Source organism: Arvicanthis niloticus, chromosome 20 (genome assembly GCF_011762505.2).
Source record: "Arvicanthis niloticus isolate mArvNil1 chromosome 20, mArvNil1.pat.X, whole genome shotgun sequence".
Classification (NCBI taxonomy): Eukaryota; Metazoa; Chordata; class Mammalia; order Rodentia; family Muridae; genus Arvicanthis; species Arvicanthis niloticus.
Genome location: NC_047677.1, coordinates 23,272,241 through 23,300,221, shown reverse-complemented (window position 1 = coordinate 23,300,221; position 27,981 = coordinate 23,272,241). Strand labels below are relative to the sequence as shown.

The 27,981-nt window shown below is 36.9% G+C and overlaps 1 protein-coding gene across 5 annotated transcripts in view; it reads right to left on the bottom strand.

Moving 5' to 3' along the window:
- Positions 1 to 287: 287 nt before the first annotated feature.
- Positions 288 to 27,981, bottom strand: part of LOC117724942 (amine sulfotransferase-like) — a 70,673-nt gene continuing 42,979 nt past the window's right edge. For all 5 annotated transcript variants that reach the window (XM_076917052.1, XM_076917048.1, XM_076917051.1 and 2 more), the window contains 3 exons: positions 26,922 to 27,010; positions 13,983 to 14,169; positions 288 to 567 (listed from right to left, as the gene is read on the bottom strand). In XM_076917052.1, coding sequence (XP_076773167.1) covers positions 446 to 567; positions 13,983 to 14,169; positions 26,922 to 27,010 — 398 coding nt within the window. In that variant the 3' untranslated portion in view covers positions 288 to 445. The remainder of the gene's footprint in view (positions 568 to 13,982; positions 14,170 to 26,921; positions 27,011 to 27,981) is intronic.

Below are 27,981 nucleotides of genomic sequence, written 5' to 3'. Positions count from 1 at the left end.
CTACCTGTATCCTACATGACCAAAGGGCACAGGTTGAATGGAGATTAGACCTCCTGTCAGGAGTCTGGGTTCTGAGGGCATGGCCAAACACACAACCCAAGAACCAGGATACCCTTCCATGGCCCAACAGTAGATGATAATAAAAAACTGTGCATTGCAGACTACACCTTGTAGACATTTTTCTATACCAGAAAGCACCATAATTTATTACATTAGTACACAATACAATTGCTCGCTAGAAGCCAAACTATTATAATTTTGAAATTTGAAATCATTTTTTAACTTCATTGTAATTAACCAAGATATAGTTTATTCATTTTGATCCTTAATAAAGCTTGGTATTTAATGATTAAAATATGAAAGACAGTAATATTAATATTAAAGTATGTATTCTTCTGAATGGATTCTTTCTTAATTGTGTTTCTTTTGTGTTGACATTAGACTTTTATTGTTCATTTATATCCCAGATAAACTTCAAGGGAACATTTTTCATCTTCATCTTGAATATCATGTCAAATCTTTCATTCTGCTCCACAGTCAAATGGTTTTTCCAGTCTCCAATGGTACCTAATAGGATAAGGACAGAGATATTGTAGAGGTAAGTAAATGGAACATTCAAAGCAAAGGTCACTCTTATCAACCTCAGTATATTGTCCAACCCATATAAAATGACTATAACTTCTCTGTGGAGTTTCATACAACATTTTTTATAGAAGAATGTTCAGTAAAAGAAACGTATACAATAACACATTAAACAATCTAGTACTTCATTGTCCCATGTATCAGCTGACCAATAATAACCAATCTTTATAAAGAAATAAAAACCTTAACAAATATAAATACATGAGAATTCTTGAAGTGTATTTTACCATATGTCAAGAATCATACTAACCACACATTGTAACCAATAAAATATAACATGTCACAGGATTGTAGTTACACATGTTCATGTTTGGGTCTTCTATTTTGTACCATTTGGCTATATGTCTATTTTGTGTGTCATACTGTTTTTATGATTATATTTCTATAATGTACAAGGAAGTCTAAAATGAGAATCTCTCCATTATTTTATTGTTGGTGATGGTAGTCATGATGACTATCCAGATTTTTTAGTAACACATTAATTTTAAGATGCCCTTTTCTACAGTTCTTGGAAGAAAGTTGTGGGACTTTTGATTGAAATTGCATTCGATCTAATCATTGTTTTTCATAAGATGATCATTTCTCTATATTAATTCTGCAGATCCATGAACATGGGCAGTCTTAATATTTTCAAATATCTTCCTTAAAGTCATCACAGACTTAAATGTTTTTCAAAAGCTCTTTCAGTATCTGGGTTAGGTTTTTTCCAGAGGGCTTATCACCTTTTGATCTCATATAAATGAGATTATACCCATAATCTCTTTCTCAGCATGATTTTGTTGGTTTTATGTAGAAAGGCTATTGATTTTTGTGAGTTGCTTTTGTCTCCTGTAACTCTTGAAAATTTTATTAATACAGGCTTTCCAATGGAATTTTTGATAAAATATATCTTATAAATAGGAATGATGTGACTTTCCCCTCTTTCTATATGTCTTCAATTTCTTTCTCTTGTCTTAGTACTTTGGCTAGGTCTTCAGGGACTGTGTTTAAAAACAGTGGGTATAGTTGGCAGCCCTGTGTAATTCTTTATTTTAATGGAATAGCTTTGAATGTTTCTCAGTTTAGGATATTGGCTTGGGTTTGGCGTATATACCCTTTATTGAGTTGAAGTATGTTCCCTAAAGATCTATACTTCCTCTATAGCTTTTCTCATGAAAGTGTGTTCAGTTTTGTCAAAGGCTTTTCATGTATCTATTGAGATAATCATGTTATTTTTTCTCTCTATGTTCATTTATATGACTGATTACATTTATAAACTTACATGTTTATAAATGTAAGAGCTAACTTCCTGTTACTTGTGTAAGGCAATGGATTTTACTTTACTTTGTACTTCTTGGGTTTTCAGGCATAGTTTCCTTGTGTGGCTCTGGCTATCCTGGAACTTGCTTTGTAGAGCAGGCTGATATTGAGCTCAGAGAAGGGCCTACCTATGATTCTGGAGTGCTGGGATCAAAAGCATGTGACACCCTGATAAGGAAGGTTATTGTTCTTAGAAAAGAACCAATACCACCAATTTAATACATGAGAATAATTTATACTCAATATCTAAATCATATTCATATAACATAGATAATTGTAGCTCTCACCGGTCAACAAAGAAATTTCTCTTACAAGCAGGATATTCTCTATAGCAAACAGAGATTATTATAGAAAACTGTAACTGTCCATAGTGCAGAGATCAATATCTAATGTTGTGCTCATGTGTGAATGACACACCTATAACACGACTTCTATATCTAAGACTCAGGGAGCATCGTGAAAAGTGAAAAAAGTGTTTCAGAGTAATAATTGTTCCTCCTAAAATGACAGAGAAGCTTTAAGAGATGAGATATTCATGATATTTCAACAGCATAGCTGCTTATGGAAACACCTGAACAATTATAATATCAATAGACGTGCTAACAAGAAAAGAAAAAATTTCACCCATCCCATCTCTAAATCAAGAACTACAAGCTCCCTTGCCTTCAGTGGAAGACATGGTTCCACTCCTTGCCTTGACAGCATGGGAAAGGTGACTTATGTAGTGTGAGTGGCAAAGAACTGGTTCCATCCCACACCAGCTCCCACTACACTATTTTGTATAGCAAGCCTGTATACCATAGGCACAGCACAGTAAAACAGGCCCTAGTGGCAAGGCTGCTGGTGAGCCAGCAGTTCCTAATCTGCAGAGCAGGTATGGATGCAGGAGAGCTCTAACCCCTTCTCACACCTGCAGCAGGTGAGTGAGTTGGCCCCAAGGACATGAAAGCAGAAGAGCTGTTCTTACCCTTCATTGGCTTTAGCACTCAGAAGAGCAGGCCTGCACTTCATGGGCATCATAGGAAACCTGACCATCATGGTGGTATTTCAGGTGAGCAGCTGAAGTTGTGGGAGCAGGAGAGCTAGTCCTGCCCTAAACTGTCAGCACCACTTGGGAGAATAAACTTGTGCCTCAGCAGGGCAATATAGTAGAGCTGGCACTGGTGGTGTGGGTACAGGAGAGATGGTTGAAAGACCAAGACAGCTTCCACCCAGGCCCAAATCGTGGGCTTTGAATTAGTCCACCCCAACAATCACCCCATCTACAAACTGCTGTAGAAAAAGAAAAAGTTGTAGATCCAAACATATAGGATCTCCATGACATAGGGTAGTAACAGAATATCTGAGAGGAGTCTAGGTGAGAATCCAGTATTGATAATGTAGCGGAAACCAGATACTTCAAACCAAAGACTCATTGCAATGAACATTTGCAAGTAAAGCTGTTTGGCCAAAAGTGCATACTGTATGAAACACTGTGACACACTACAGCTTCCATGGAAAGCTTTCTTTTCTTCTTTTAACTGATATGAACAAATATAAGTGTGAATTGGATTGGGATGCATAAGGTGAAATTCATAAAGAAGCAATAAAAAGATTGTTAAAAAAAGAGGTACAGGCAACTATTAATTGCTGTTAAAAGAAGAATTCTCCTCTCCTAGTAATGAGCCTTTTACTTGGTTAAGGAATACAAAGTAGTTAGCCCACTGCCTGGGCAGACCATCAGCATGTCTACTCTTCTAAAGACCATACAGTCTAAAGGCCCCCAGGAGGTCTGCTACTTCCAGGCCACAGGTAAGGGTCCTTTGCAAATAGCCACAGCAGCTGGAAACCCTGAGGAGCCCAGTTGACTCAGGACCCACCTTCACCCCTAACTTCATCCCTAACACAAACCCTACTCACTTTCTGGGCTGTGACTTCCACCTGGAAAGACCATCAGCTTGTCTGTTCTTCTGAAGACCCCTTCTGAAGTCTAAAGGTCCCCCAGAAAGCCTGCTAAAGCCAAGGCCACAGGCCTACCAGAAGATCTGAAGCAACCCAGGGACACAGGAGGCAGGCTTCAGACAAAGACTACCAGACCAGCTAACACCAGAGATAACCAGATGGTAAGAAACAAGCACAAGACCATAAACAACAGAAACTAATATATGTTGGCACCATCAGAACCCAGGTCTCCCACTACAGCAAGCCCTGGTACACTGAAACACCAGAAAACCACAATGCTGACCTGAAATCTTATCTATGAAGATAACAACATCATTAAGGAGGATATAAATAGGTCACTGAAATAAATACAGGAAAATACAGGTAAACAGGTAAAAGCCCTTAAAGAGGAAACAAATAAATCCCTTAAAGAAATACAGGATAAAAAACAATCAAACAGGGGAAGAAATTGAACAAAGTGGTCCAGGACCTAAAAGTATAAGTAGTAATAATAAAGAAAATACAAATGGAGGCAACCCTGGAAATGGAAAAACTAGAAAAAAAGGTCAGGAACTAAAGATGGAACATCAACAACAAAATTCAAGGGATAGAAAAGAGAGTCTCAGTGTAAAAGATACCTTAGAAGATATTGACAAAACTGTCAAACAAAATTCAAAACAGAAAAAACTCCTCACTAAAAACATCCAGAAAATCCAGGATTCAATGAAAAGACCAAACCTAAGAATAATAGAAATAAAAGAGAGTGTAAATTTACAGCTCAAAGAACAAAAAACATCTTCAATAAAATCAATGAAGAAACCATCTCCATTAAAAAAAAAAAAAAACATAACCAAACAGGTCAAGGAATTGAACAAGACCATGCAGGATCAAAAAATAAAAATAGAAACAATAAAGAAATCAAAAAGGGAGACATTCCTGGAGATAGAAAACCTAGGAAAGAGATCAGGAGTCATAAATGCAAGCATCCCCAAAAGAATTTAAGAGACAGAAGAAAGAATCCCAGGGGGAGAACATGCCACCAAAGCATTGCAACAGTCAAAAATGCAAAATACAAAAAGGTTTTAACCCAAACATCCAAAAAATTTAGGACACAATGCGAAGACCAAACCTAGGGTTAGTAGGTATAGAATAGAGCGAAGATTCTCATATTAAATGGCCAGTACATCTGGCCATTCTCTTCAATAAAATTATAGAAGAAAACTTTCCTAACCTAAAGAAAAAGTTGCCCATGAACATACAAAAAAAAAAAAAAAAAAAAAAAAAAAACCCTACAGAACTCCAAATAGACTGGACCAGAAAAGAAATTCCTTCTGTCACATAATAGTCAAGACTCCAAATGTACAAAAAAGAAAGAATATTGAAAGCAGTGAGGGGGAAAACATCAAGTAACATATTAAGAATCCCTCCATCAGAATTACACCAGACTTCTCACCAGAGACTATGAAATCTACCTGAGCAGATATCATATAGACCCTGAGAAAACATAAACATTAGCCCAGGCTACTATACCCAGCAAAACTCTAAGTTACCATAGATGGAGAAAACAAGATATTCCATGACAAAAGATACAACATTACACAATATATTTCCAGAAATCCAGCCCTATAAAAAATAATAGAGTTTCCAAGGTGGGAAACTCTACACTAGAAAAAGCAAGAAGTAATCTTCCTTCAACAAATCCAAAGGAAACATAAGCAAACATAGTTCCACCTCTAGGAACAAAATTAACAGGAAGCAACAATCACTATACCTTAATATTTCTAAACATCAATGGACTCAATTCTCCAATAAAAAGACACAGACTAACAGACTGGATATGTAAACAGGACCCAGCATTTTGTTGCATACAGGAAATGTACCTAATTGTCAAAGACAGACACTACTTCAGAGTAAATGTTGGGAAAACAGATTTCCAAGCAAATGATCCCAAGAAACAACCTGGAGTAGCCATTCTAATACCGAATAAAATTGACATTCAACAAAAGTTATCAATAAAGATGAGAAAGGACACTTCATATTCATCACAGGAAAAATCTCCAAGAAGGACTCTCAATTCTGAATATCTACACTCCAAATGCAAGGGCACCTACATTCATAAAAGGAACTTTACTAAAGCTCAAAGGACATATTGCAAATCACACAATAATAGTGAGAGACTTGAACACCTCACTCTCATCAAAGGACAGATCATGGAAACAGAAACTAAACAGAGACACAGTGAAATTAACAGAAGTTATGGACCAAATGGATTTAAAAGATATCTATAGAAGATTTCATCCTAAAAGAGAATATACCTTCTCCTCAGCAACTCATGGTACCTTCTCCGAAATTGGCCATATAATCCATCACAAAACAGTCCTCAAAAGATACAATAATACTGAAATAATTCCATGCATCCTATCAGATCACCACAGACTAAGGCTGGTCTTCAGTAACAACAAAAGCATCAAAAAGTCCAAATACACCTGGAAGCTGAACAAGGCCCTACTCAATTATAACTTGATCAAGAAAGAAAGAAAGAAAGAAAGAAAGAAAGAAAGAAAGAAAGAAAGAAAGAAAGAAAGAAAGAGAGAAAGAGAGAAAGAGAGAAAGAGAGAAAGAGAGAAAGAGAGAAAGAGAGAAAGAGAGAAAGAGAGAAAGAGAGAGAAGGAGAGAGAGAGAGAGGAAGAAAGAAAGAAACAAAGAAAGAAAGGAAGAAATTAAAGACATTTTAGAATTTAATGAAAATGAAGGTACAACTTACCCAAACTTATGGGACACAATGAAAGCAGTGCTAGTAGGAAAACATATAGCTCTGGGTGACTCCAAATGAAAACTAGGAAGAGCATACACTAGCAGATTAACAACACACTTGAAAGCTCTAGAACCAAAAGAAGCAAATATACAAGAGGAGTAGATAGTAGGAAATAATCAAACCCAGGGATGAAATCAAGTAGAAACAAAAAGAACTATGCAAAGAATCAACAAAACCAGGAGATAGTTTTTTGAGAAAATCAACATGATAGATAAACCCTTAGCCAGCCTAACCAGAGGGCACAGAGACAGTATCAAAATGAACAAATTTAGAAATGAAAACGGAGATACAACAATAGAAACTGATGAAATTCAAAAACTCATCAGCTCCTACTACAAAAGTCTGTACTCAACCAAATTGGAAAATTTGTATGAAATGGACAATTTTCTAGACAGATAGCAAATAGCAAAGTTATATCAAGTCAGATGTTCTAGCCTGAGCTACCCCACGTTTGGGGGTCAAAATGTAGGGGACTGCTCTGTCAATCTTGGAACCCGCATTGCCAAAAGCCTTGGGGCTAAATTGTTAGAGCCCACACTACTCCAATGTTCTCCAGTTCTCCGGTCTGGGTTCAGCAAGAGAGAGAGTGAGGATGGACTCAAAGAATAAAGAGCAGACAGAATGTGATTCAATCCTGTTTATTCTTCAGCCTCTCTTCTTCTCTCTAAGTCCCTAGTTCCTAGTACCAAATCTCAGGTCCTAATCCTAGTTCCAGTTGCTAGTCTCTTTCCCAGTCTCAAGTTCTATTTCAAGTACAAGTGTCTAATCCTAGTTCTCTTTCCAAGTCTTGAGTGTCTAATAATAACTCCAAGTTCTTCCTCCAAGTGCCAAATGCCTAATACCTAATAATTTCTTCTGTCTGCCTCTTGTCTTTTATATGTCTCACTTCTAAGCCATGCCTTTAAGTGACACCTTTAAATCATGCTTTTAGCTCTTGTCTCTAAATCTGATCTCTAAGTCATGCACTTAAGTCACACACCTTTTAATCTCACACACTTAAGGGAAAATTCTAGGTATCTAAAACAAGATGTTATCAGAGTATGCTCAGCTGTTGTAGGCTATTGTAATCAACTCTCTTGTCAGGGTATATGACTCAAGATGGCTCCAAGGATGATAGCCACCTGCTGTCGGCTCCCCACACGTCCCACTTTTCAAATTTTTTTCAAAATGAAAGGCTGCAAAAAATTATGGAAGATGTGCCTGCCTTAGGTTGGAACAAAGAACCCCAACCTCCCTTTCCCGTCCTTGGATACTCAACAGCCATTGATTGAGCTCCTGTCTTAGGATGGTGAGGCCTTCCTTTTTAGGGACAAGGGTCTTGAAGTGTTCTCTTACCTGTCATTGACTATCTGGCTTAGTGAGTAAGTTAGGGGATAATCCTCATTAGTCTTGATGACAGAGGTTTTACAGTCCCTTACTTACAGCCTGTAATAATGGACCTGTATGGGTTTCATTTCAATAGCATCTATCTATTGTCTTACAAAAGCCATCAGTTTGTTGAACAGCATGGACCCAAGAGACATGAGATTTAACAATGCCTGAATAGTCAGTATAACAGCAACACGCTTTATTAAGGGCAACACATAACTCCCTCTGTCCAAGGAGCAAAAAGTATAAGCCTCTTCTATTCTGTTTATAAATGTGTTATAGCAGAATCTAAATCTATAGAAATACAGAACTCATCATAGCTTTGATCTTAATAAAACAAATAAAGAAATCCCTGTTCCTGCTTCAGTCAAACTCAACCCCCCCAAAAACCTATAGTAACTGCAGTAGTGGGTTTTCTCCTGGGTCTAAACAATGCTCTCCACTAAATCATAAGTTGGGGAACTAAGAGTCCAATAGAGCCACCCTGAAGGTACAGGTGGTAATGTCTCCTTTTATATTGAGGACTTCCCAAGTCAGGTTTGCTCATTGATCTGTTCCAATTTGAAGGCAATTGAGAAGCAACTTCATGTTTCCTGCAAAGAAAAATCCACTTCTCAGGGTGTTTACTCCTCTCTGGGTTTGTTATTGTTGTCTATCTGTTTAATCAGTCTCTTTGGCAGCCAGCATGCAGCATCTGCAGTTTAGGAATAAATGCAGACAGAACCTCTTCCCCAGATAAGCACTGGATCTGGCCCATTCCAGGTTCCAGTTAATGGGTCTTTCCAGAGGACTGTTGCAAAATTCTTTTTGATATCAGGATGCCAGGATCTATCTGCAGCGGATTTTCCTTCAGAATCCAAAGTAAAAAAATTTAAAATAAAGAGCATGTGATGAAGGATATTTCTTGGGGATCCCTTGGTAGGGTACCATTTCCCCGTTTTTATTTTTTTCAAATTGATATTTAATGGTTTGATGTGCCGTTTCTATCATACCTTAGCCCTGTGGATTATATGGAATGCCCATTTTATGTAGTATTCCCAATTTTTCACAGAATTGGCAGAAACTGGAGCTTGCATAACCTGGGCCATTGTCAGTCTTTATCTGTTTAGGCACACCCAATACAGTAATTGTACCAAGCATATGAGTGATCACATGCTTGCTTGTTTCTCCAGATTGTAATGTCACATAAATGAAACCAGTATATGTATATACACATACATGTATATATTTTGATTGCCAAATTCATTATAATGAGTAACATCCATTACCATGGACCTCAACCGGATGAGTAATCACTTCTTCACTTTTTCCTAATCCTTTCCCTGGGGAAAATCCAGAGTTTACCATTTGAGCCATGATTACTTCATTAGGGCTGCACATAATCAATCCCAACTGGAATAACAGATCTCTGCCCCAGAGATTAATGGGAAGGCCTGGAAAGACATAGGGTTGTATATTCCATGTATTTCTTTCCTTATCTTTCCATGTCAACACCTTAGAGCTTTGTTGTGGGTTTTGACTTTGGCCAATACCCCTTAGATTGGTTAAGGTTGGGGTCAGAGGCCAGGTGGTAGGCCAATCACTTTGTTTTAGGATAGTCACATCAGTTCCTGTGTCAACTAAGCCTCGGAATGCCTTTACATCCAGCCATAGTGTCATCATAGGTTTTTGTTTAACTATAGGGTGTACCCAGTATACATCAGAGGAACCAAAACCTTCAACCCCTTTATTAAGATTCTTATATTTGTGATTAGTAGGGTACAATGGAAGTAACAATAGTTGAGCTATCCTCCTTCCTATAGGAATGGTGTCTATATTCTGAATTGCCTGTGTCATTACCTTAATCTCACCTTGATAATCATTGTCTATGACTCCAGGAATAATTTGTAGTCCCTGCATAGTAGTACTGTTTCTTCCCACTATCAGGCCCAACACATTTGGATAGAGTGGTCCAAACACTCCAGTGGGTAAGGCCTGAGGTCCCATTTCTGGGGTTAATACTATGTGGGTGGCATAACTGAGGTCTAGTCCTGTGCTTCCTGGTGTTGCTCGACTAAGTTCTGAAAGGGATTGTTGTTTGCTCATATAAAACTGGCTGCTCCATAAGCCTTTTTCAGCTTGTGTTGGTTTGGGGCCTGGAGCTGTCCCCTTTTCCCATTTCCCTGATTATGGGAAAGGGTGTTTCCTTGTGCATCTCTTTTGGATCTACATTCAGTAGCTCAATGCCTTCCACATTTGCAAAGTTAGCAGAGCCCAGGCTCTTTTCTGGGCTGTCTCTGGGTTAACTTATTTTCTGCCTCGTAATCTCTTGCAAAGTGTCTAGGCTTGCCACATTTAAAACAGGCCTTTTGGTTTCTACTAGCCAAAAAATCTCTTACTGATTTTCCTTGCATGGCAGCCACCATAGCTAAGCCCTGTTGGTAGGAGGAACTTATGTCAGAACAGAGTCTGATATACCCCGTAACGTCTGTCTTTTTTTCTGTAGGGTCTCATCACCTCTTGGCAGGTATGATTGGCATTTTCATATGTTGTTTCACATAATCTACTCCTGCCTCTGCATTACCAAAAATCTTCCTTGCTGTTATCATTAATCGATGAACAAAATCAGAAAATCATACATCAGCTCCTTGTCTGACTGCTGTTAAGGATGCACCAGGGTCTCCCTTTGCCGGGAGTTTCTGCCAAGCCTTCATGGCTGCATTTTGAATTTGAGTGAATAAGCCTGGGTCATATTGCATCTGGTTATCACTAGAAGCAAATTGCCCTTCTCCTACTAAGGCATCAAAGGACCAACTATTGCCTGCCTGAATGTTTCTCCTAGCTGTTTCTTTACAATTCTCATTATACTCTGATTTCCAAATAAGATAGTCACCACCACTAAGAACTGCTCTCATTAAGGTATTCCAATTACTAGGAGTCAGCCACTCCTCTGTGGGAGACTCTAAAATTGCAAGAGTAAAGGGAGCAGTGGCACCGTATTGTGATAGTGAATTTTTTAATTCCTTAATAATTTGAAAATTAAAACCTGTGTGATGTATCCAAGCAACTCATTGATCATCTCTAGTCTTGGATACAGGGAAAGCCTCAGCATTTCCCTTCTCTGGATGAGCTGTTGCTAATCTTAAGCTAGGGGACAGGGACTGCCTTTGGACTCCTGGTTGAGGAATGCAAGGAGCCAAGGGAGTTTTGCAGTTTACCTCTCAAGACATCTTCCCTGTCTTTAATTTTTGTAGCTGATTAATTAAGTCCTGATACTCTTTTTCTAACTCTCTTTGTTGTTTAAGAAAAGATATTTTTCCTGCAATTCCCTAATGGGATCTATAACAAACATCTCGATTGGGGGAGCACTTGGAGGCGGAGGCAAGTAAGGAGGGGTTCTTCCAGAAGAGGGCCATTCAGGGTCATAATATTCAGCTGCTTCTTTCTCTAAGTCAGCACAATCTGGGTGTGAAAATTCATCATCAAACTTTGGTTGTAGTTTAGATTCTAATTGCAGATAAATATGTTTCTTTTTATTTTGAACATGAAAGATAGCATTCAAACAACAAAACAAAAGCAGACAATTAACACACCTGAGCAGCAAACAGCAAAATAAGAACAGAGAGTTGAGTTTAGGCTGACTTATTTCTTGTCCCATTTTCATTAACATGACCTACCTTTCTAGATACAGCAGATTCCTGCAGTGATCACCTTCTTTTCACTCCTGAATTTTTGGCAGACCCATCTTTTATTAACGTCCCTCACTGGGTCTCTCATTCTTGCTGGCCCACGTTGGGCACCAAAAATGTTGCGGCCTGAGCTGCCCCATGTTTGGGGGCCAGAATGTCACAGACCACTCCATCAGTGTTAGACTCGCACTGCCAAAAGCCTTGGGGGGTAAATTGTTAGAGCCCACACTGCCTCAAGCTTCTCTAGTCCATGGGTCTGGGTTCAACAAGAGAGAGAGTGAGGACGGACTTGAGGAATAAAGACCAGACAGAGTGTGATTCAATCCTGTTTATTCTTCAGTCTCTCTTCTTCTCTCCAAGTCCCAAGTCTTGAGTTCCTAGTCCCTAGTTCCTACTCCCTAGTGACTCAAAGTTCCAAGTTTCCAGTTTCAAGTTTTAGTCTCTAGTACCTAATGTCTAATGCTATTTACCTGTCTCAAGTATCAAGTGCCTACTGTCTAATTCCAGGTTCTTCCTCCAAGTGCCAAGTGCCCAATAATTTCTTCTGTCTGCCTCTCACCTTTTATATGTCTCATGTCTAAGCCACACCTTTAAGTCATGTCTTTAAGTCAAGCCCTTAGGTCTTGTCTCTAAATCTGATCACTGAGTCTTGCCCTTAAGCCACACACCTTTAAGTCTCACACACCCAAAAGAAAATCTTGGGTATCTAAAACAAGATGTCATCAGAGTGTGCTCAGCTGTTGTAGGCTATTGTAATCACATCTCTTGTCAGGGTATATGGCTCAAGGTGGCTGCAAGAATGATAGCCGCCTTCTCTAGGCTCACAGTCAGATAAACCATCTAAAGAATCCCTATAACTTCTAAAGAAATAGAAGCAGTCATTAAAAAGCTCCCAACTGAAAGAATCCCATGGCCAGAGGGGTTTAGTGCACAATTCTATCAGACCTTCATGGAAAACCTAATACTAATACTCTTCAAAATATTCCACAAAACAGAACCAGAAGGAACACTACCCAATTCATTCTATGAAGCCACAGTTACACTCATACATAAACCACACAAAGACCCAACAAGAAGGAGAACTTCAGAACAATTTTCCTTATGAACATCAATGCAAAAATATTCAACAAAAATCTCTCAAACCAAATCTGAAAACACACCAAACCAATCATTTACCACAATCAAGTAGGTGTCATCTCAGGAATGCAGGGATGGCTCAATATACTAAAATCCATCAATGTGATACACTACATACTAAAAGGAAAAAAACCATACAATAATTTCATTAGATGCTGAAAAAGCAGTTGAGTAAATTTAACCTCCCTTCATGTTAAAGGTCTTAGAAAGATCAAGAATTCAAGGCTTATACCTAAACATAGTAAAAATAACATACAGCAAAACAGTAGCCAATATCAAATTAAATAGAGAGAAACTTGAAGCAATCCCACTAAAATCAGGGACTAGACAAGACTCCCCACTCTCTTCCTATCTATTTAATATACTACGAAAAGTCCCAGCCAGAGCAATTACACAACAAAAGGATACCAAAGGAAATCAAATTGGAAAGGAAGAAGTCAAAATATTATTGTCTTTAGATAATATGAAAGTATACTTTAGTGACCCCAAAGAAATTCCACTAGAGAACTCCTACACCTGATAAATAACTTCTGCGAAGTGGCTGAATATAAAATTAACTCAAATCATTAGCCTTCCACTATTCAAAGAACAAAGAGGCAGAGAAGGAAATAAGGGAAATGACACTTCACAATAGTCACAAACAATATAAAATATTTTTGTTTCATTCTGACCAACCAAGTGAAATATCTGTATGACAAGAACTTTAAGTGTCTGAAGAAATTGAAGTTTACCTCAGAAGATGGAAAGATAATCCATGCTCATATATTGGCAGGATTGATATATAAAAATTGCCATCTTGCTGAAAGCAAACTACAGATTCAATACAATCCCCAGCAAAATTCCAATGCAATTCTTCATAGAGTTAGAAAGAGTAATTCTCAAATTCCTTTGGAATAACAAAAAAAAAAAACAGGATAGCCAGAACTATTCTTAACAATAAAAGAACTTCTTCGGTACTATTGAATTTCTGAGAAACTCCTTGTTCTCTGATCATTCAAATATTTTTATGTTCTCAGGGTTTCCAGTGTCTTTATCACTTGGAGAAAAAGATTGGAAGCCCAGTGTTATTACTCTGAGGAAACAGACTCTGGGCGAGTTTATGTACTTCATTACTACAAACCATTGAGTCTCACCTTTGCGTAGAAAATGGCTGTCATTGTTTCTCACCCCAATTTTATTATTAATAATATAATTGTAATTTGCTAGTGGGTCAGATTTCATGTTCTCAAAGGTAGATTGTCTCACAACAGCATCCAATTCTTCTTCACTCAGTTCTTTCTCCAGAAAGTTGCAAATTTTAAGCACTGAGCTTCTGAGGTCCTGAAATAGTCATGAGTTGAGAAATTACTGACCTTATAATGGATATATGAGTTACAGTCAAACATGAGACATGATCATGTAAGATTCCATCTAGGAATGCAAAGATGGCTCAACATAAGCAAATTAGTGAATGGTGCTTATATAAATTCCAGGACAAAACCTAATATGATTATTTGTATTGATTTAGAAATAAAAAACTTTTATTAAAACACAGCAAACAACAATAGAAAAAATATACTTCAAACACAAAAGGCTGCATGTAAAATACCTATACATGAAATCATACACAATAGAAAAACATATAAATATTTTTCAGTTGACATTGGGAATAATTCAAACTTTTATTTCTCTACTTATACAATCCTGGAAATATATAAAGAACAGAATAGTTGGTCAATAACAGGAAATGCAGAATCTGCAGGTCTGGTGTATTTCAATGCAGAAAATCTTAACAAAATAACAATGACATTTTATAATAGTGTCTAGTACAAAATCAAAACCACACCAATACAATGGTAAATTAATGAGGGAACTGCATCAACACTGCATAAAAAAGATCAATAATCTTAACATGAAAACTAACAAAGACAGTCAGAAATTAACCAAATATTGCTCAATAAAAACATGTAAAGCAGACAAATGTTTAATGTTAAGAGTTACAAAACAGTAATTTCAAGATTACCTATAAAACAATCTACACTCAGTACAGTGTTTCTTAAAATCTCATTTTAAAAAATAGAAAAAAAATCATAAAATTAATTTAAAAGATACTGTAAAGGTAAATAACCTTAAAAGGTGAGTTTCAATTTGCTGTATTCAAACTTCCAGGTACCAAAAGGAAGGAAAAACCTTAGTGTACTCAATACAATATAGTAATTGCATAAATAGGACATGTGAGGAAAATTTCTACTCTGGAATTTTATATATCATTTTAATGAACTGTCATGTTGTGTGTAAATGACCCAACATATAATTACTGCTATTTGTAACAAATTTGATTTAAAAAGTCCTGTAGTAAAATTTTAAATGTGAAATTATGACTTCCAGTTTAATGAAACAAACATCGCTGACTATAAAAATTCACATAGACCCTGAAAGAATATTATAGGCTGATTTCAATACTTCACTTTTGACTCAAGACAGGCTATCCAACTTAAAAATCAATATAGAAAACTCCTCATTAAATTACATCACAGATTAAGAAGTTATGACAACTATCTACAAACTATTTTATCTGCATTTGTCTCATTTCTTTAGTGATAAAACAGTGACCAAAAACAATGAGGCAAAAAACATTTTCATTTCTCAATTCAAGTGATACACCATCATAAGGAGAAGGGAGAAACTGAAGCAAGGAACACAAGCAGAACTAAGGAGGAATGCTGCTTATTGATTTGCAGCTCATGGCTTGCTCACTCTGCTTTTTTATACAACCTAGGACCTCCTGCCAATAGATGGCACCACCCAGAGTGGTTATGACCTTGTCACATCAATCATTAATTGAGAAAATGTCTCACAGACTTATCTACATCCAATGGGATGATGGCATTTTCACAACTAACATTTGTCTTCCAAGATAACTCTAGTTTCTATCAAGCTGAAAGAACACAAATGGTTGAGGCTCTAAAATCAACAATTGACAAATGGGACCTCATGAAACTGGAAAGCATCCGTAAGGCAAAAGAAAAGGCAATAGGACAATACAGCAACCTACAGATTGGGAAAAGATCTTCATTAAACCTATATCCTATAGAGAGCTAACATCCAAAATATACAAAGAACTCAAGAAATTAGACTCCAAAAATGAAATAAGCTAATTTTAAAATAGATATAGAGCTGAACAAATAATTCTCAGTTGAGGAATCTCAAATGGCTGAGAAACACCTAAAGAAATGTTCCACATCTTTAGTCATCATGAAAATGCAAATTAAATCAACGTTGAGATTCCACCTTACACCAGTCAGAATGGCTAAGATTAAAATTTAATGAGATAGCAGATACTGGTGAGGATGTGGAGAAAGAGAAACACTCCTCCATTGTTGGTGGGATTTCAAACTGGTACAACCACTCTGCAACTCAATCTGGTAGTTCCTTACAAAATTAGAAATAGCAATACTGAAGACCCAGCAATACGACTCTTGGGAATATACTCAAAAGATGTTCTACCACACCACAAGTACATGTGCTCCACTATGTTCATAGCAGCCTTATTTGTAATAGCTAGAAGCTGAAAATAGCCCAGATGTTCTTGAACAGAAGAATGGATACAGAAAATATGGTATATTTATATAATGGAATACTGACTATTCAGCTGTTAAAAACAAGGACATTAAAATTTTTGCAGGCAAATAGATGGAACTAGAAAATATCATTCTGAGTGAGGTAACTCAGACCCAAAAAGACATGCATGGTATGTACTCACAGATAAGTAGATATTAGCCAAGAAGTTCAGAATACAACTCACAGAGTGTAGAAAGCTTAGCAAGAAGGAAAGCCTAAGTGTGGTACCTGAAACCCACTTGAAGTGGAACCAAATAATAATGGAAGGCAGAGGGAGGGAAAAAACTGGGTGAAAGAAGGGAGGAGAAAGGAGAAAAGGAGGGGCAGGATCAGGTATGGGGAGAAACAAAAGGAACTCCCAAAGAGATAGAGTAATGAATCAAAATGTGCAACAGATGGGGCCAGGGGGCAGGAGGAGCCTTTAGAAAACCCTAGAGATCTGTCATGTGAAAGGCTATCTAAACTCAATGGGGATAATATTAGAAGAAATGTCCAACAGTAAGAAAATGGAACCTGAAGGGACCACCTCCAGTAGATAGATATGGCCTGTTGATGCAGAGGACCACTGACCCACCTTCAAAAATTTTATCCCAGCATTGTTCCTGTCTAAAGGAAGTGCAGGGACAAAAATGGAGCAAAGACTAGAAGAAAGAAAACCCACTAACTTGCCTAACTTAGGATTTATCCCAAGAGCACACACCAAATACTGATATTATAAATGAAGCCATATTATACATGCAGACATGAGCCTGGCATGGCTGTCCTCTAAGAAGCTCTTCCAGCCACTGATTGAGACAAATGCAGATACTTAACAGCAAACCATCAGATTGAGGTCAATAAATATAGAAGATTTGAAGCAGTGAAAGAGTTGAAGAGGATTGCAACCCCATAGGAAGAACAACAGTGTTAACTAACTCAGACCCCTCAGAGCTCCCAGAGACTAAGGCAAACACCAAGGAGCATATATAGGGTGGATGCTGGATCCTGGCATATGTATAACAGAGGACTACCTTGTATGGCCCTAGAAAGAGAATATGTGCTTAATTTTGTGGAAATTTGATGCCACTGGGAAGATGGGTTCTGGTGAAGGTGAGGTGAGGGTGAAGTGGGATGGGTGTATAGGTGGGCAGATGAGAGAGCACCTTCTCAAATGTGGGGAGGAGAAGGGAGGGTGTAAAGAACTCAGGGAGGAGGGACCTGGAAGGGAAGCAGCTTTTGGAATGTCAATAAAAATAATTTAATAAAGAAAATTAATAGAAAAACTACCCAGAACATATGAAGTTATACTGTATAGCTACATTAATATTAAATAATAAATAAATGGATAAATGAATAAATAAATAAATAAATAAATAAAATGGTGCTTTTTTATATTCCAATATTCCACAGTGATCATCGACTAGAATTGAAGACCTACATTTAAGCCCACACTCATAGCTATCTGATTTTTGACAAAAAAAGAAACAACACACATTTGAGAAAAAACAGGAGCTGGAGAGATGTCTCAGCCATTAAAGGCTAGTCTCACAACCAAATATGAAAGAAAAAAAGACAGGATCTTCAACTTATGGTGTTTGTCAAACTAGCTACAAGAAGCACCAAACTAGATTCCTATTTGTCCATGGCATAAAGCTGAACTCCAAATTGATTGATGACATAAACATAAGATCTGATAGCTTAAATGTGATAGAGGAGAAAGGTGGGACAGGAAAGATCTTCTGAACAGGATCTGGATAGCACAAGGAATAAGTGAGACTTCATGAATATGTTTCTGTACAGCAAAGGACACTATCATTTGAGTAAAGACATAATCTAAAGAATAGGAAAACTTCACCACCCATACAGTTGACAGAAGATTAGTATCTAGAATACACAAAGAACTAAAAGAAAAACAAAAATAAAATACTAAACACCATTAGGAAAAACAATGCAGTTGAACTAAATAGAGTTCTCAAAAGACAAAACAGAAGAGTCTAGAATAAGGTTTTTATAAATACATCTGGGCAACAAACTGTACTTCAGTGAAAAAGAAAAACACAGGTTACAAACTTGAGTAGGTAGGAAAGGAAGGTAGAACTTAGAGGAGTGAGGCAAGCGATCAATGTGATTAATTTGGAGGAAATTTTCACAGAAATAATAAAATGACACGAATATATAGGAATAGACAATCATACTCTGAAAAGGACCCCAATAGCTTAGGAAGTAATGGGAACAGTGGTAAAGGGATCACATCAAATTAAGGGTTTTGTGCAGCAAAGTAAATAATCTGCTGAGTTAAGAGACAATCTTCAGAATGAAAAACAACCAACCAACCAAAAACAACACATAAGTCACAGTGTTTAGTATCTAGGAAACATAAAAATGTAAAAAAAAAAAAAAAAATACACCCAAAATCCAAATCATCTAGTCAGTAAAGGAGCTAGTGAGATAAGTAGACAGTTCTCAAAAGAAGAAAGACAAGTGGTCAATGAGCATTTGAAAAAAAATATTCAAAATCCTTATCATCAGAGATATACAATCTGCAACTCTTTTAAGACTCAATCTTATCCCACTCATTAAGAAAACAATTGTACTTTTCTCTTCTTTTCTCTTCCATTATTTTCTTTCCTTCTTTCTTTCTTTCTTTCTTTCTTTCTTTCTTTCTTTCAACTAATTGGTTATTTTTCTTATTTACATTTCAAATGCTATCCTCCTTCCAGGTCTTCTCTACACAATGACCCTATCCTATTTTCCCTCCTCTTTGTGTTTAACCCACTCCTGCCTCACTACTCTAGCATCCCCCTATGCTAGGGCAACAAGCCCCCATTGAACAAAGGGCCTCCCTTTTCATTGGTGCCAGATAAGACACTCCTCTGCTACATATGTACTTGGAGCCATGGATCCCTCCATGTATACTCTTTGGCTGGTGGATTATTTTGGGAGAGTTCTGGGGGTCCAGTTAGTTGATACTGTTGTCTTTCCTATGGGGTTGCAATCTCTTTCAGCTCCTTCAGTCCTCCTCCTAACTTTTCCATTGGGGTCCACAGGGTCAGTCAAATGTCTGGCTGTGAGAATCTGCATCTGTCTTAGTCGGATGCTGGCAGAGCCTCCCAGGGGATAGCCATATTAGGCTGCTGCTTGTGAGTACTTCTTGTCATCAGCAATAGTGTCTGAGTTTGGTGTCTGCACATGGAATGGATCCCAAGGTGGGGTGATCTCTGGATGTCCTTTCCTTCAGTCTCTGCTCGATTTTTTTTTCCTGAGTTTCCATTAGACAGGAACAGTTCAGGGTTAAAAATTTTGAGATGGGTGGGTGGTCCCATTCTCCAACTCGGGGGCTGTACCAATCTACTGGAGATTCTCTTCAGGTTCTATCTCCCATCTGTTGGGTATTTTGGCTATTTTCATCCCTGTTGGATCCTGCAAACCTCTTGTTTTCCTGGCATCTGGGAATTTCTAGTGGTCTCCCCCAACACCAGATCCCTATGCCCCCACTGCTACATATCTCTATTCATGCTCCTGACCCACTGGACCTCTCTCCTGTCTCTTCCCACCAGATCCTTCCACTCATTTTCCCCATCCCCTTCTCTCTCCTTCCCAGATCTCCCTTTCCCTCAACTGTTTTTTCTCTCTCCACCTCCCTACCTCCCTCTACCTCTCTACCTCCATATATTTATCTCCCTCCCTCTACCTCCCATGATTATTTTGTTCCTCCTTCTTACTAGATTTGAAGGATCAACAATTTGTTCATCATTTTCATTAACATTCATAGCTGTGATTTGTATCATGGCCACTCAGAGTTTTGGGGCTAAGATCCACTTCTTGGTGACTATATACCATGTGTGTCCTTTTGGGTCTGTGTTGCCTCAATCAGGATGATATTTTCTATCATACATTTGCATGCAAAATTCATGACTTCCACATTTTTATCAGCTGTGGAAATGTAACACATTTTCTGTATATATTCATCAATCAAGGGATATATAGGTTGTTACCAGCTTCTGGCTATTGTAAATAAGGCTGCTATGAACATGGTTGAGCTTGTGCCCTTGTTATATGTTGTAGCATCTTTTGGGTATATACCTGGATCTTCAGGTAGAAATCTTTCCAATTTTCTGAGGAACCACCAGATTAATTTCCAAAGTGGTTGCAATCCCACCAGAAAGGGAGGAGTATTTGTCTTTCTGCACATCCACACCAGCATCTGCTGTTGCCTGAGTTTTTGATGTTAGCCATTCTCACTGGTGTGAGCTGAAATCTAAGGATTGTTTTGACTTGCATTTCCCTGATAACTAAAGATGTTGAACATTTCTCTAGGTGCTTCTCTGCAATTTGAGATTCCTCATTTGAGAATTCTTTGTTTAGCTCTGTACCCCATTTATAATGAGGTTTTTTGGCTCTCTAGAATCTAGCCTCTTGAGTTCTTTTTATATTTTAGATGTTAGCGATCTATCAGATGTAGTAACATCTGATACTAAAGATCTTAGAAAAGATCTTTTCCCACTCTGTAGGCTGCTGTTTTGTCCTATTGACAGTGTTCTTTGTCTTGGAGAAGATTTTTAATTTTATAAGGTTCCATTTGTCAATTATCGAGCCATTGGTATTCTCTTCAGGAAACTTTCCCCTGTGCCAGTGTGTTCCAGGCTCTTTCCACTTTCTCTTCTATTAGTGTCAGTGTATCTGGTTTTATGTGGAGGTCCTTGATCCACTTTGACTTGAGGTTTGTACAAGGAGATAAGAATGAACCAATTTGCATTCTTCTAAATGTAGACTGCCAGCTGAACCAGCACCACTTGTTGACAATGCTCTTTTTTCCACTGGATAGGTTTGGCTTCTTTGTCAATGATCAAGTAACCATAGGTGTGTGAGTTTATTTCTGTGTCTTCGATTCTATTCCATTTATCTAGCTGTCTATCTCTGTACAAATACCATGTAGTTTTTATCACTATTGCTCTGTAGTACAGCTTAAGGTCAGGAATGGTGATTCCCCAAGAAGTTCTTTTATTGTTGATAATTGTTTTCACTATTCTGGGTTTTTTGCTATTCCTGATGAAATTGAGACTTGCTCTATATCTGTCAAGAACTGAGTTGTAATTTTGATAGAGATTGCATTGAATCTGTAGATTGTATTTGATAAAATGGCCATTTTTGATTTGTTGATCCTGTTCATCCATGAGCATGAGAGATCTTTCTATCTTCAGAGCTCTTCTAAAAATTTTTTCTTAAGAGACTTAAAGTTCTTATCATATAGATCTTTCACTTATTTGGTTAGAGTTACACCAAGATATTTTAATTTGTGATTATTGTGGTTTTTTTCTAATTTCTTTCTTAAACATTTATCCTTTATGGAGAGGAAGGCTACTGATTTGTTTAATTTTATATCCAGCCATGTTGCTGAAGTGGTTTACTAGCTGTAGGAATTCTCTGATAGAATTTTTGGGGTTGTTTATATTTACTATCATATCATCTGCAAATAGCAATATCTTTTCTTCCTTTCCAAATTGTATAACTTTGACCTCATTTTGTTGTCTATTTGCTCTAGCTATAACTTCAAGTACTATGTTGACTAAATAGGAAGAGAGTGGTCAGCCTTGTCTTGTCTCTGATTTTAGTGGGATTATTTAAAGTTTCTCTCCATTTAATTTAATGTTGACTATTTGTTTGCTGTATATTCCTTTTATTATGTTTAGGTGTATTCCTTGAACTTCTGATCTTTCCAGAATACAGAAATCTTACAAATTAATAAGATAATTCATTTGAAAAGTAGGCAGAAACCAGAATAGATAGTTCATTAAAGACTAAACATGAATAATCATTGAGATAACATAATTTATTACCAGGAAGTTAGACATTAAAGCCACAGAATATTACCATTTTACACCACATAAAAAGGCCACCATCATAATAGTAATTAGCAGTTGAGGAGAATGTGGAGACAATGAAATAGGCATGTGCAAAATGTATGGTAATGTAGAATGTTTACTTATGTCCTTCCTGTCTGAGCCAGTGCCCGGAGACTACCTTAGGCAATAGCTCTACACCCAGTCCCACAACATCCAGAAAAAGAGACCACAAATGCCAGTCCAGGCTACTATACCCAGCAAAACTCTCAGTTACCATAGATGGAGAAACCAAGATATTCCATGACAAAGCCAAATTTACACAATATCCTCCCACAAATCCAGCCCTACAAAGGATAATAGATGGAAACCTTCCACACAAGGAGGGAAACTACACCCTAGAAAAAGGAAGAAAGTAATCTTCTATCAACAGTCAAGAGAAGATAGCCACACAAACATAATTCCACCTCTAAGAGCAAAAATAACAGGAAGCAACAATTACTTTTCCAAAATATCTCTGAACACCAATGGACTCAATTCTCCAATAAAAAGACATAGAGAAATGGGCTGGATACATAAATAGGACCCAGAATTTTGCTGCATACAGGAAATATACCTCAGTGACAAAGACAGACACTGCCTCAGAGTAAAAGGGTAGAAAAAAATTTCAAGCAAATAATCCCAAGAAACAACCTGGAGTACCTATTTTAATATTGAATAAAATTTACTTTCAAAATATCTTGGTGTGACTCTAACCAAACAAATGAAAGATCTGTGTGACAAGAATGTCAAGTCTTTGAAGAAACAAACTGAAGATGATCTCAGGGGTTGAAAAGATCTCTCATGAACATGGAGAGGCAGAATTAATATAGTAACAATGGTCATCTCCCTGAAGGCAATCTACAAATTAAATGCAATCTCTATCAAAATTCCAACTCATTTTTTCATAGAGTTAGAAAGAGCAATTCTCAAATTCACTTGTAATAACAAAAAACCCAGGATAGCAAAAACTATTCTCATGAATAAAACAATTTCTGGGAGAATCACCATCCTTAAGCTATATTATAAAACAATAGAAAAAAATGGCATGGTGTTAGTACAGAGACAGGAGGGAAATCAATGGAATAGAATTGAAGACCCAGAAAGGAAGCCACACACCTATGGTCACTTGATCTTTGTTTGACAAAGGAGCTAAAACCATCCAGTGGAAAAAAGACAGCATTGTCAACTGGAGGTCAGCATGTAGAAGAATGCAAATCAACCCATTCTTATGTCCTTTTACAAAGCTCAAGTCCAAATGGATCAAAGACATCCACATAAAATGAGATACACTGAAACTAATAGAGGAAAAAGTGGGAAAGAGCATTGAAAATATGGACATAGAGGAAGATTTAATCTCTGAGTTCAATAATTAAAAAATGAGACCACATAAAATTGCAAAGCTTCTGTAAGGCAAAGGACACTCTCAATGGGACAAAATGGCAACCAACAAATTGGAAAAACATCTTTATCAATTCTACACCTGAAAGAGGGCTAATATCCAATATATACAAAGAACTCAAGAAGTTAGACCACAGAGACTCAAATAACCCTATTTAAAATGGGGCACAGAGATAAACAAAAAATTCTCAACCGAGGAAACTCAAATGGCAGAGACACACCTAAAGTAATGTTCAACATCTTTAGTTATCAGGAGCAAAACAACACAGAGATTCTACCTCATACCTATCAGAGTGGCTAAGATCAAAAACTCAGGTGACAGCAAATGTTGGAAAGAATGTAGAGAAAGAGGAACACTCCTCCATTGTTGGTGGAATTGCAAACTAGTACAACCACTCTGGAAATCAGTATGCTGGTTCCTCAGAAAATTTGCCATAATATTACCTGAGGACCCAGCTATACCACTCTCGGGCATATATCCAGAAGATGTTCAAATATATTACAAGGACACATGCTCCACTATGTTCATAGCAGCCTTATTTATAATAGCCAGAAGCTGGAAAGAACCCAGATGTCCTTCAACAGAGGAATGGATACAGAAAATGTGATACATTTACACAATGGAGTATTACTCAGATATTAAAAATAATGAAATCATGAAATTCTTGGGGATTTGGATGGAACTAGAAAATATCAACCTGAGTGGGGTAAACCCATCAAAAAAGAACACACATGGTATGCACTCACTGATAAGTGGATATTAGCACAAATGCTTGGAGTACCCAAGATACAATTCACAGACCACATGAAGCTCAAGAAGAAGGAAGACCAAAGAGTGGATGCTTCAGTGCTTCTTTAAAAAGGAAATCAAATACTCACAGAAAAAATATAGAGACAAAGTGTGGAGCAGAGACTGAAGGAAAGGCTATCCATAGACTGCCCCATGTGGAGATTCATTTTATATACAGTCACCAAACCCCACACTATTGTGGATGGCAAGAAGTGTATGCTGACAGGAGACTGATGTAGCTGTCCCCTGAGAGGCTCTGCCAAAACCTGAAAAATACAGAGGTGAATGCTCACAGCCAACTATTGGATGTGGGCTGTCCCATATCAATTACTAATTAAGAAAATACCTTAAAGCTGGATCTTGTAGAGGCTTTTTCTCAACTGAGTTTCCTTCCTTTCAGAAAACTCTAGATTGTATGCCAGGCTGACATAAGAGCAACCAACTCATATGGTTACATTTGTATGAAATAACCAGAACAGACAAGCCTACAGGGACAGAGGCAGAGAATAGTTTATGGGGAGTGGTGTTTGGAAGCAGATGGCACCACAAATGGACACAAAGATTCTTGAGGGGATTATGAGACTGTTCTACAACTAAATTATAACTATTATTTTTAACATGATGAAGTCACAAACAATTGTGAACTTACACACTTAAAATGGGCACATTTTGTAGAATAAAAATTGTACCTCTGCAAAGCTTTCAACAAAGCAAAAAATTTAAATTTATTTTTAATATATTTAAATTTGATTTTATTATAGCTTATTTTATTTAAAATATAATAACATTGCTTTTCCTTTTCCTCTTCCTTCTATCAGCCCCTCCCATAATTCCCCCTTTAAACTCATGGCCTCTTTGTGTTTAATTGTTATTATTATATTCATATGTAACCAAATAAACATATATATATATATACATATATATATGTATATATATATACATATATTTTTTTAAAAAAGAACACAAATGTTGTCAAATGTGTGCAGAGATAATGCCATACACTGCGAATAAGATTATAATCTGGTGCATTTACTATAAAATTCAACATGAAGCTTCCATTTTTTTAAAATCTTAAAATAAAACTACTGTGTGATCTTGTGATAGTGTTTTCTGAGTAAGCACAAAATATAGACACTTAGACATCCATTTATATCTTTAAATTTTTTACAAGTATATGTATATGCATGTTACATCTGTGTCTGAATAAAAACATGCATGATTATATAGGTCAGAGGGTAATGTCTCATAGTGAGTTTCATCAATCTTGTGGGTCCCAAGGATCAAACTCAATTGTCAGGAAATTACCTTTACCATCTGAACCCACTCACTAACACCATGTGTCAATATGTATAGCTTTAACTTTCATGGTAGCCAAAAAAATAAGACACAGAGTCCACTGGTAGTTGATTGACTAGAGAAAGATGTGGTACACAATGGAGTTTTATACAGCCATAAGAAAAATTACAACAGGACACTTATATGAAAATGGATAGAACTGCATATCAATATGTTGCTAGAAAAAAGATAGATTGAGAAAAAAACTCCAAGTTTTCTTTTAAATGTAAAAAACAGACATAAAATTATATACATGTATATGCATTTCTATGCATGTTTGATCACAAAATAGACAGGAACTCATGTGAAGGGATTATGAAAAGTGAGGAATAAAGGTGTTTGTTGAACACACATAGTAAAAAAGCAAGCAGGACTGACTCTAGAAAAAAATAAAACTAGGTAGAGGAAAATGATGGTTTAAGGACTGGGGGAGGAAAAGGACAACAAATGAGAAAATGTGATTGTATAAATAAAAGTGTTTGGATATTCCAACCTAAGAAATTAGTAGAAAATATGTTTTAAAAAGAAAAGAAGGTAAAAAGGAGAAACCTTTTCTTTGAAGTGAAGCATGATGGCAAAGCAATCAAGGGTTTGAAGACACCAAGATGAGGGAATGCAGAAAAACAAAGTTTCCCATGTAGAAAGACAAAAAGCAGAAATCAAACAAACAAACAAACAAAGTTGTCATTTTAATGTTGAACTATGATTACTAGGAATTACAAAGTGTCCTGAGCAAAGAAAGGGTGAGAGTGTGAGAGTGATTGCCAATGAATGCTATGTTCATAGATGGAAATACCACAACAAATCTAATAAAACAAATGAGGTTTAATAATTTCTTAAAAGGGCAAGTCTACCCTAAATATGTAACATTGTTTTTATTGACACAGGTAGCTACACTAGTAGGAATACCAAGGGATGGCTACAGAGAGAAGAGAGCTCAGAAACACAACAGCCAATAAAAGAGGACCTGGGTATCAGGAACCTCCTTCAACAGGAAGACCAAGAGCAGCAAGGTATGAGGATACCTGGTAGTGTGTGGTTTAAACTCAAAGATGAGAACTAATTTTGACACAACTTTCTCATCTTACCTTTTTCAAATCTTCATAGCTCAGGAACATTATATTGAAGTCATGTCTGTGCTCATACCAGCCTCTAATGTGATCAAACCAACAGTTTCCTAAAATTGAAGAAAAAGTTTCTGAGTACCAAAGTGAAGGCATTATACATACTGAACTTGATTTTTTCTTTTCTTGTTTAGACTGTCAAGAAATAAAATGAAACCTATATAATTGAATGTCTATATGACTACTTTAAAAAATTATTTGTGTAGGCACAATATTTTCAAATACTGTGTAAAGTTTACTCTTGTGTTAGTTAAATATGGCTTTGTTATGTTAAATCTTAGAAGCTCCTACATCTAAATTGCATGAAATTTCCTTCTCTTTCATCCTCTGCCTTGCCAATAAAATCTACCTAGCCACTACAAAGCTTTACAAACAGAAAAGGTGAGACTTCTGATTCTAAGAAGGTTACAAACAGAAAGAGGAAAGGAGGAAGGAGCTACAAGGGAAGTGGAGAAAACATGTGGAAAAGAGAATGGAATCAAGAAAGAATGATAAATTTCAAGTAAGATGGGAATATAGTCTGGGAGGAAACCTGACTAACTTGGAGTTTTAGAATGGAGTAATAATTGCTCAGTATTTTTCTCAAGGCAATTTTAATAAATCTTAATCTTTCTGTGTGATTATTGGGGGAATTAGCTGGTTAAGAAATACAGCTGCCAGATGAATTTATTGTTGATTTCCAGTTAAAGGAAAAATGAAAAACTCAGTATTCCTCCAAGTGTATGCCATGCAGAGCTCACATTCACTCTCAACTTTAGCTATATAGCTGTTCCTATGCCATAAGCTAGGAGAAAAATGAGTAAAGTATTTGTAATCATCTTATGGTCTTACAAAATACCACCTTAAAATAACACAGCATTGTAAAGTTAACTACTATCACATCGTCCTGCCAATGGCTTAAAAAGTGTTCTGCATTAGGATGGGTTGATCAAAATTATTATTACTCTTTATATGCATCTCACTGCCCCCTCATCTCTTTGCTAAATGTTCCCTACATTGAGATGGTTTAAGTGTCACCTCTGCT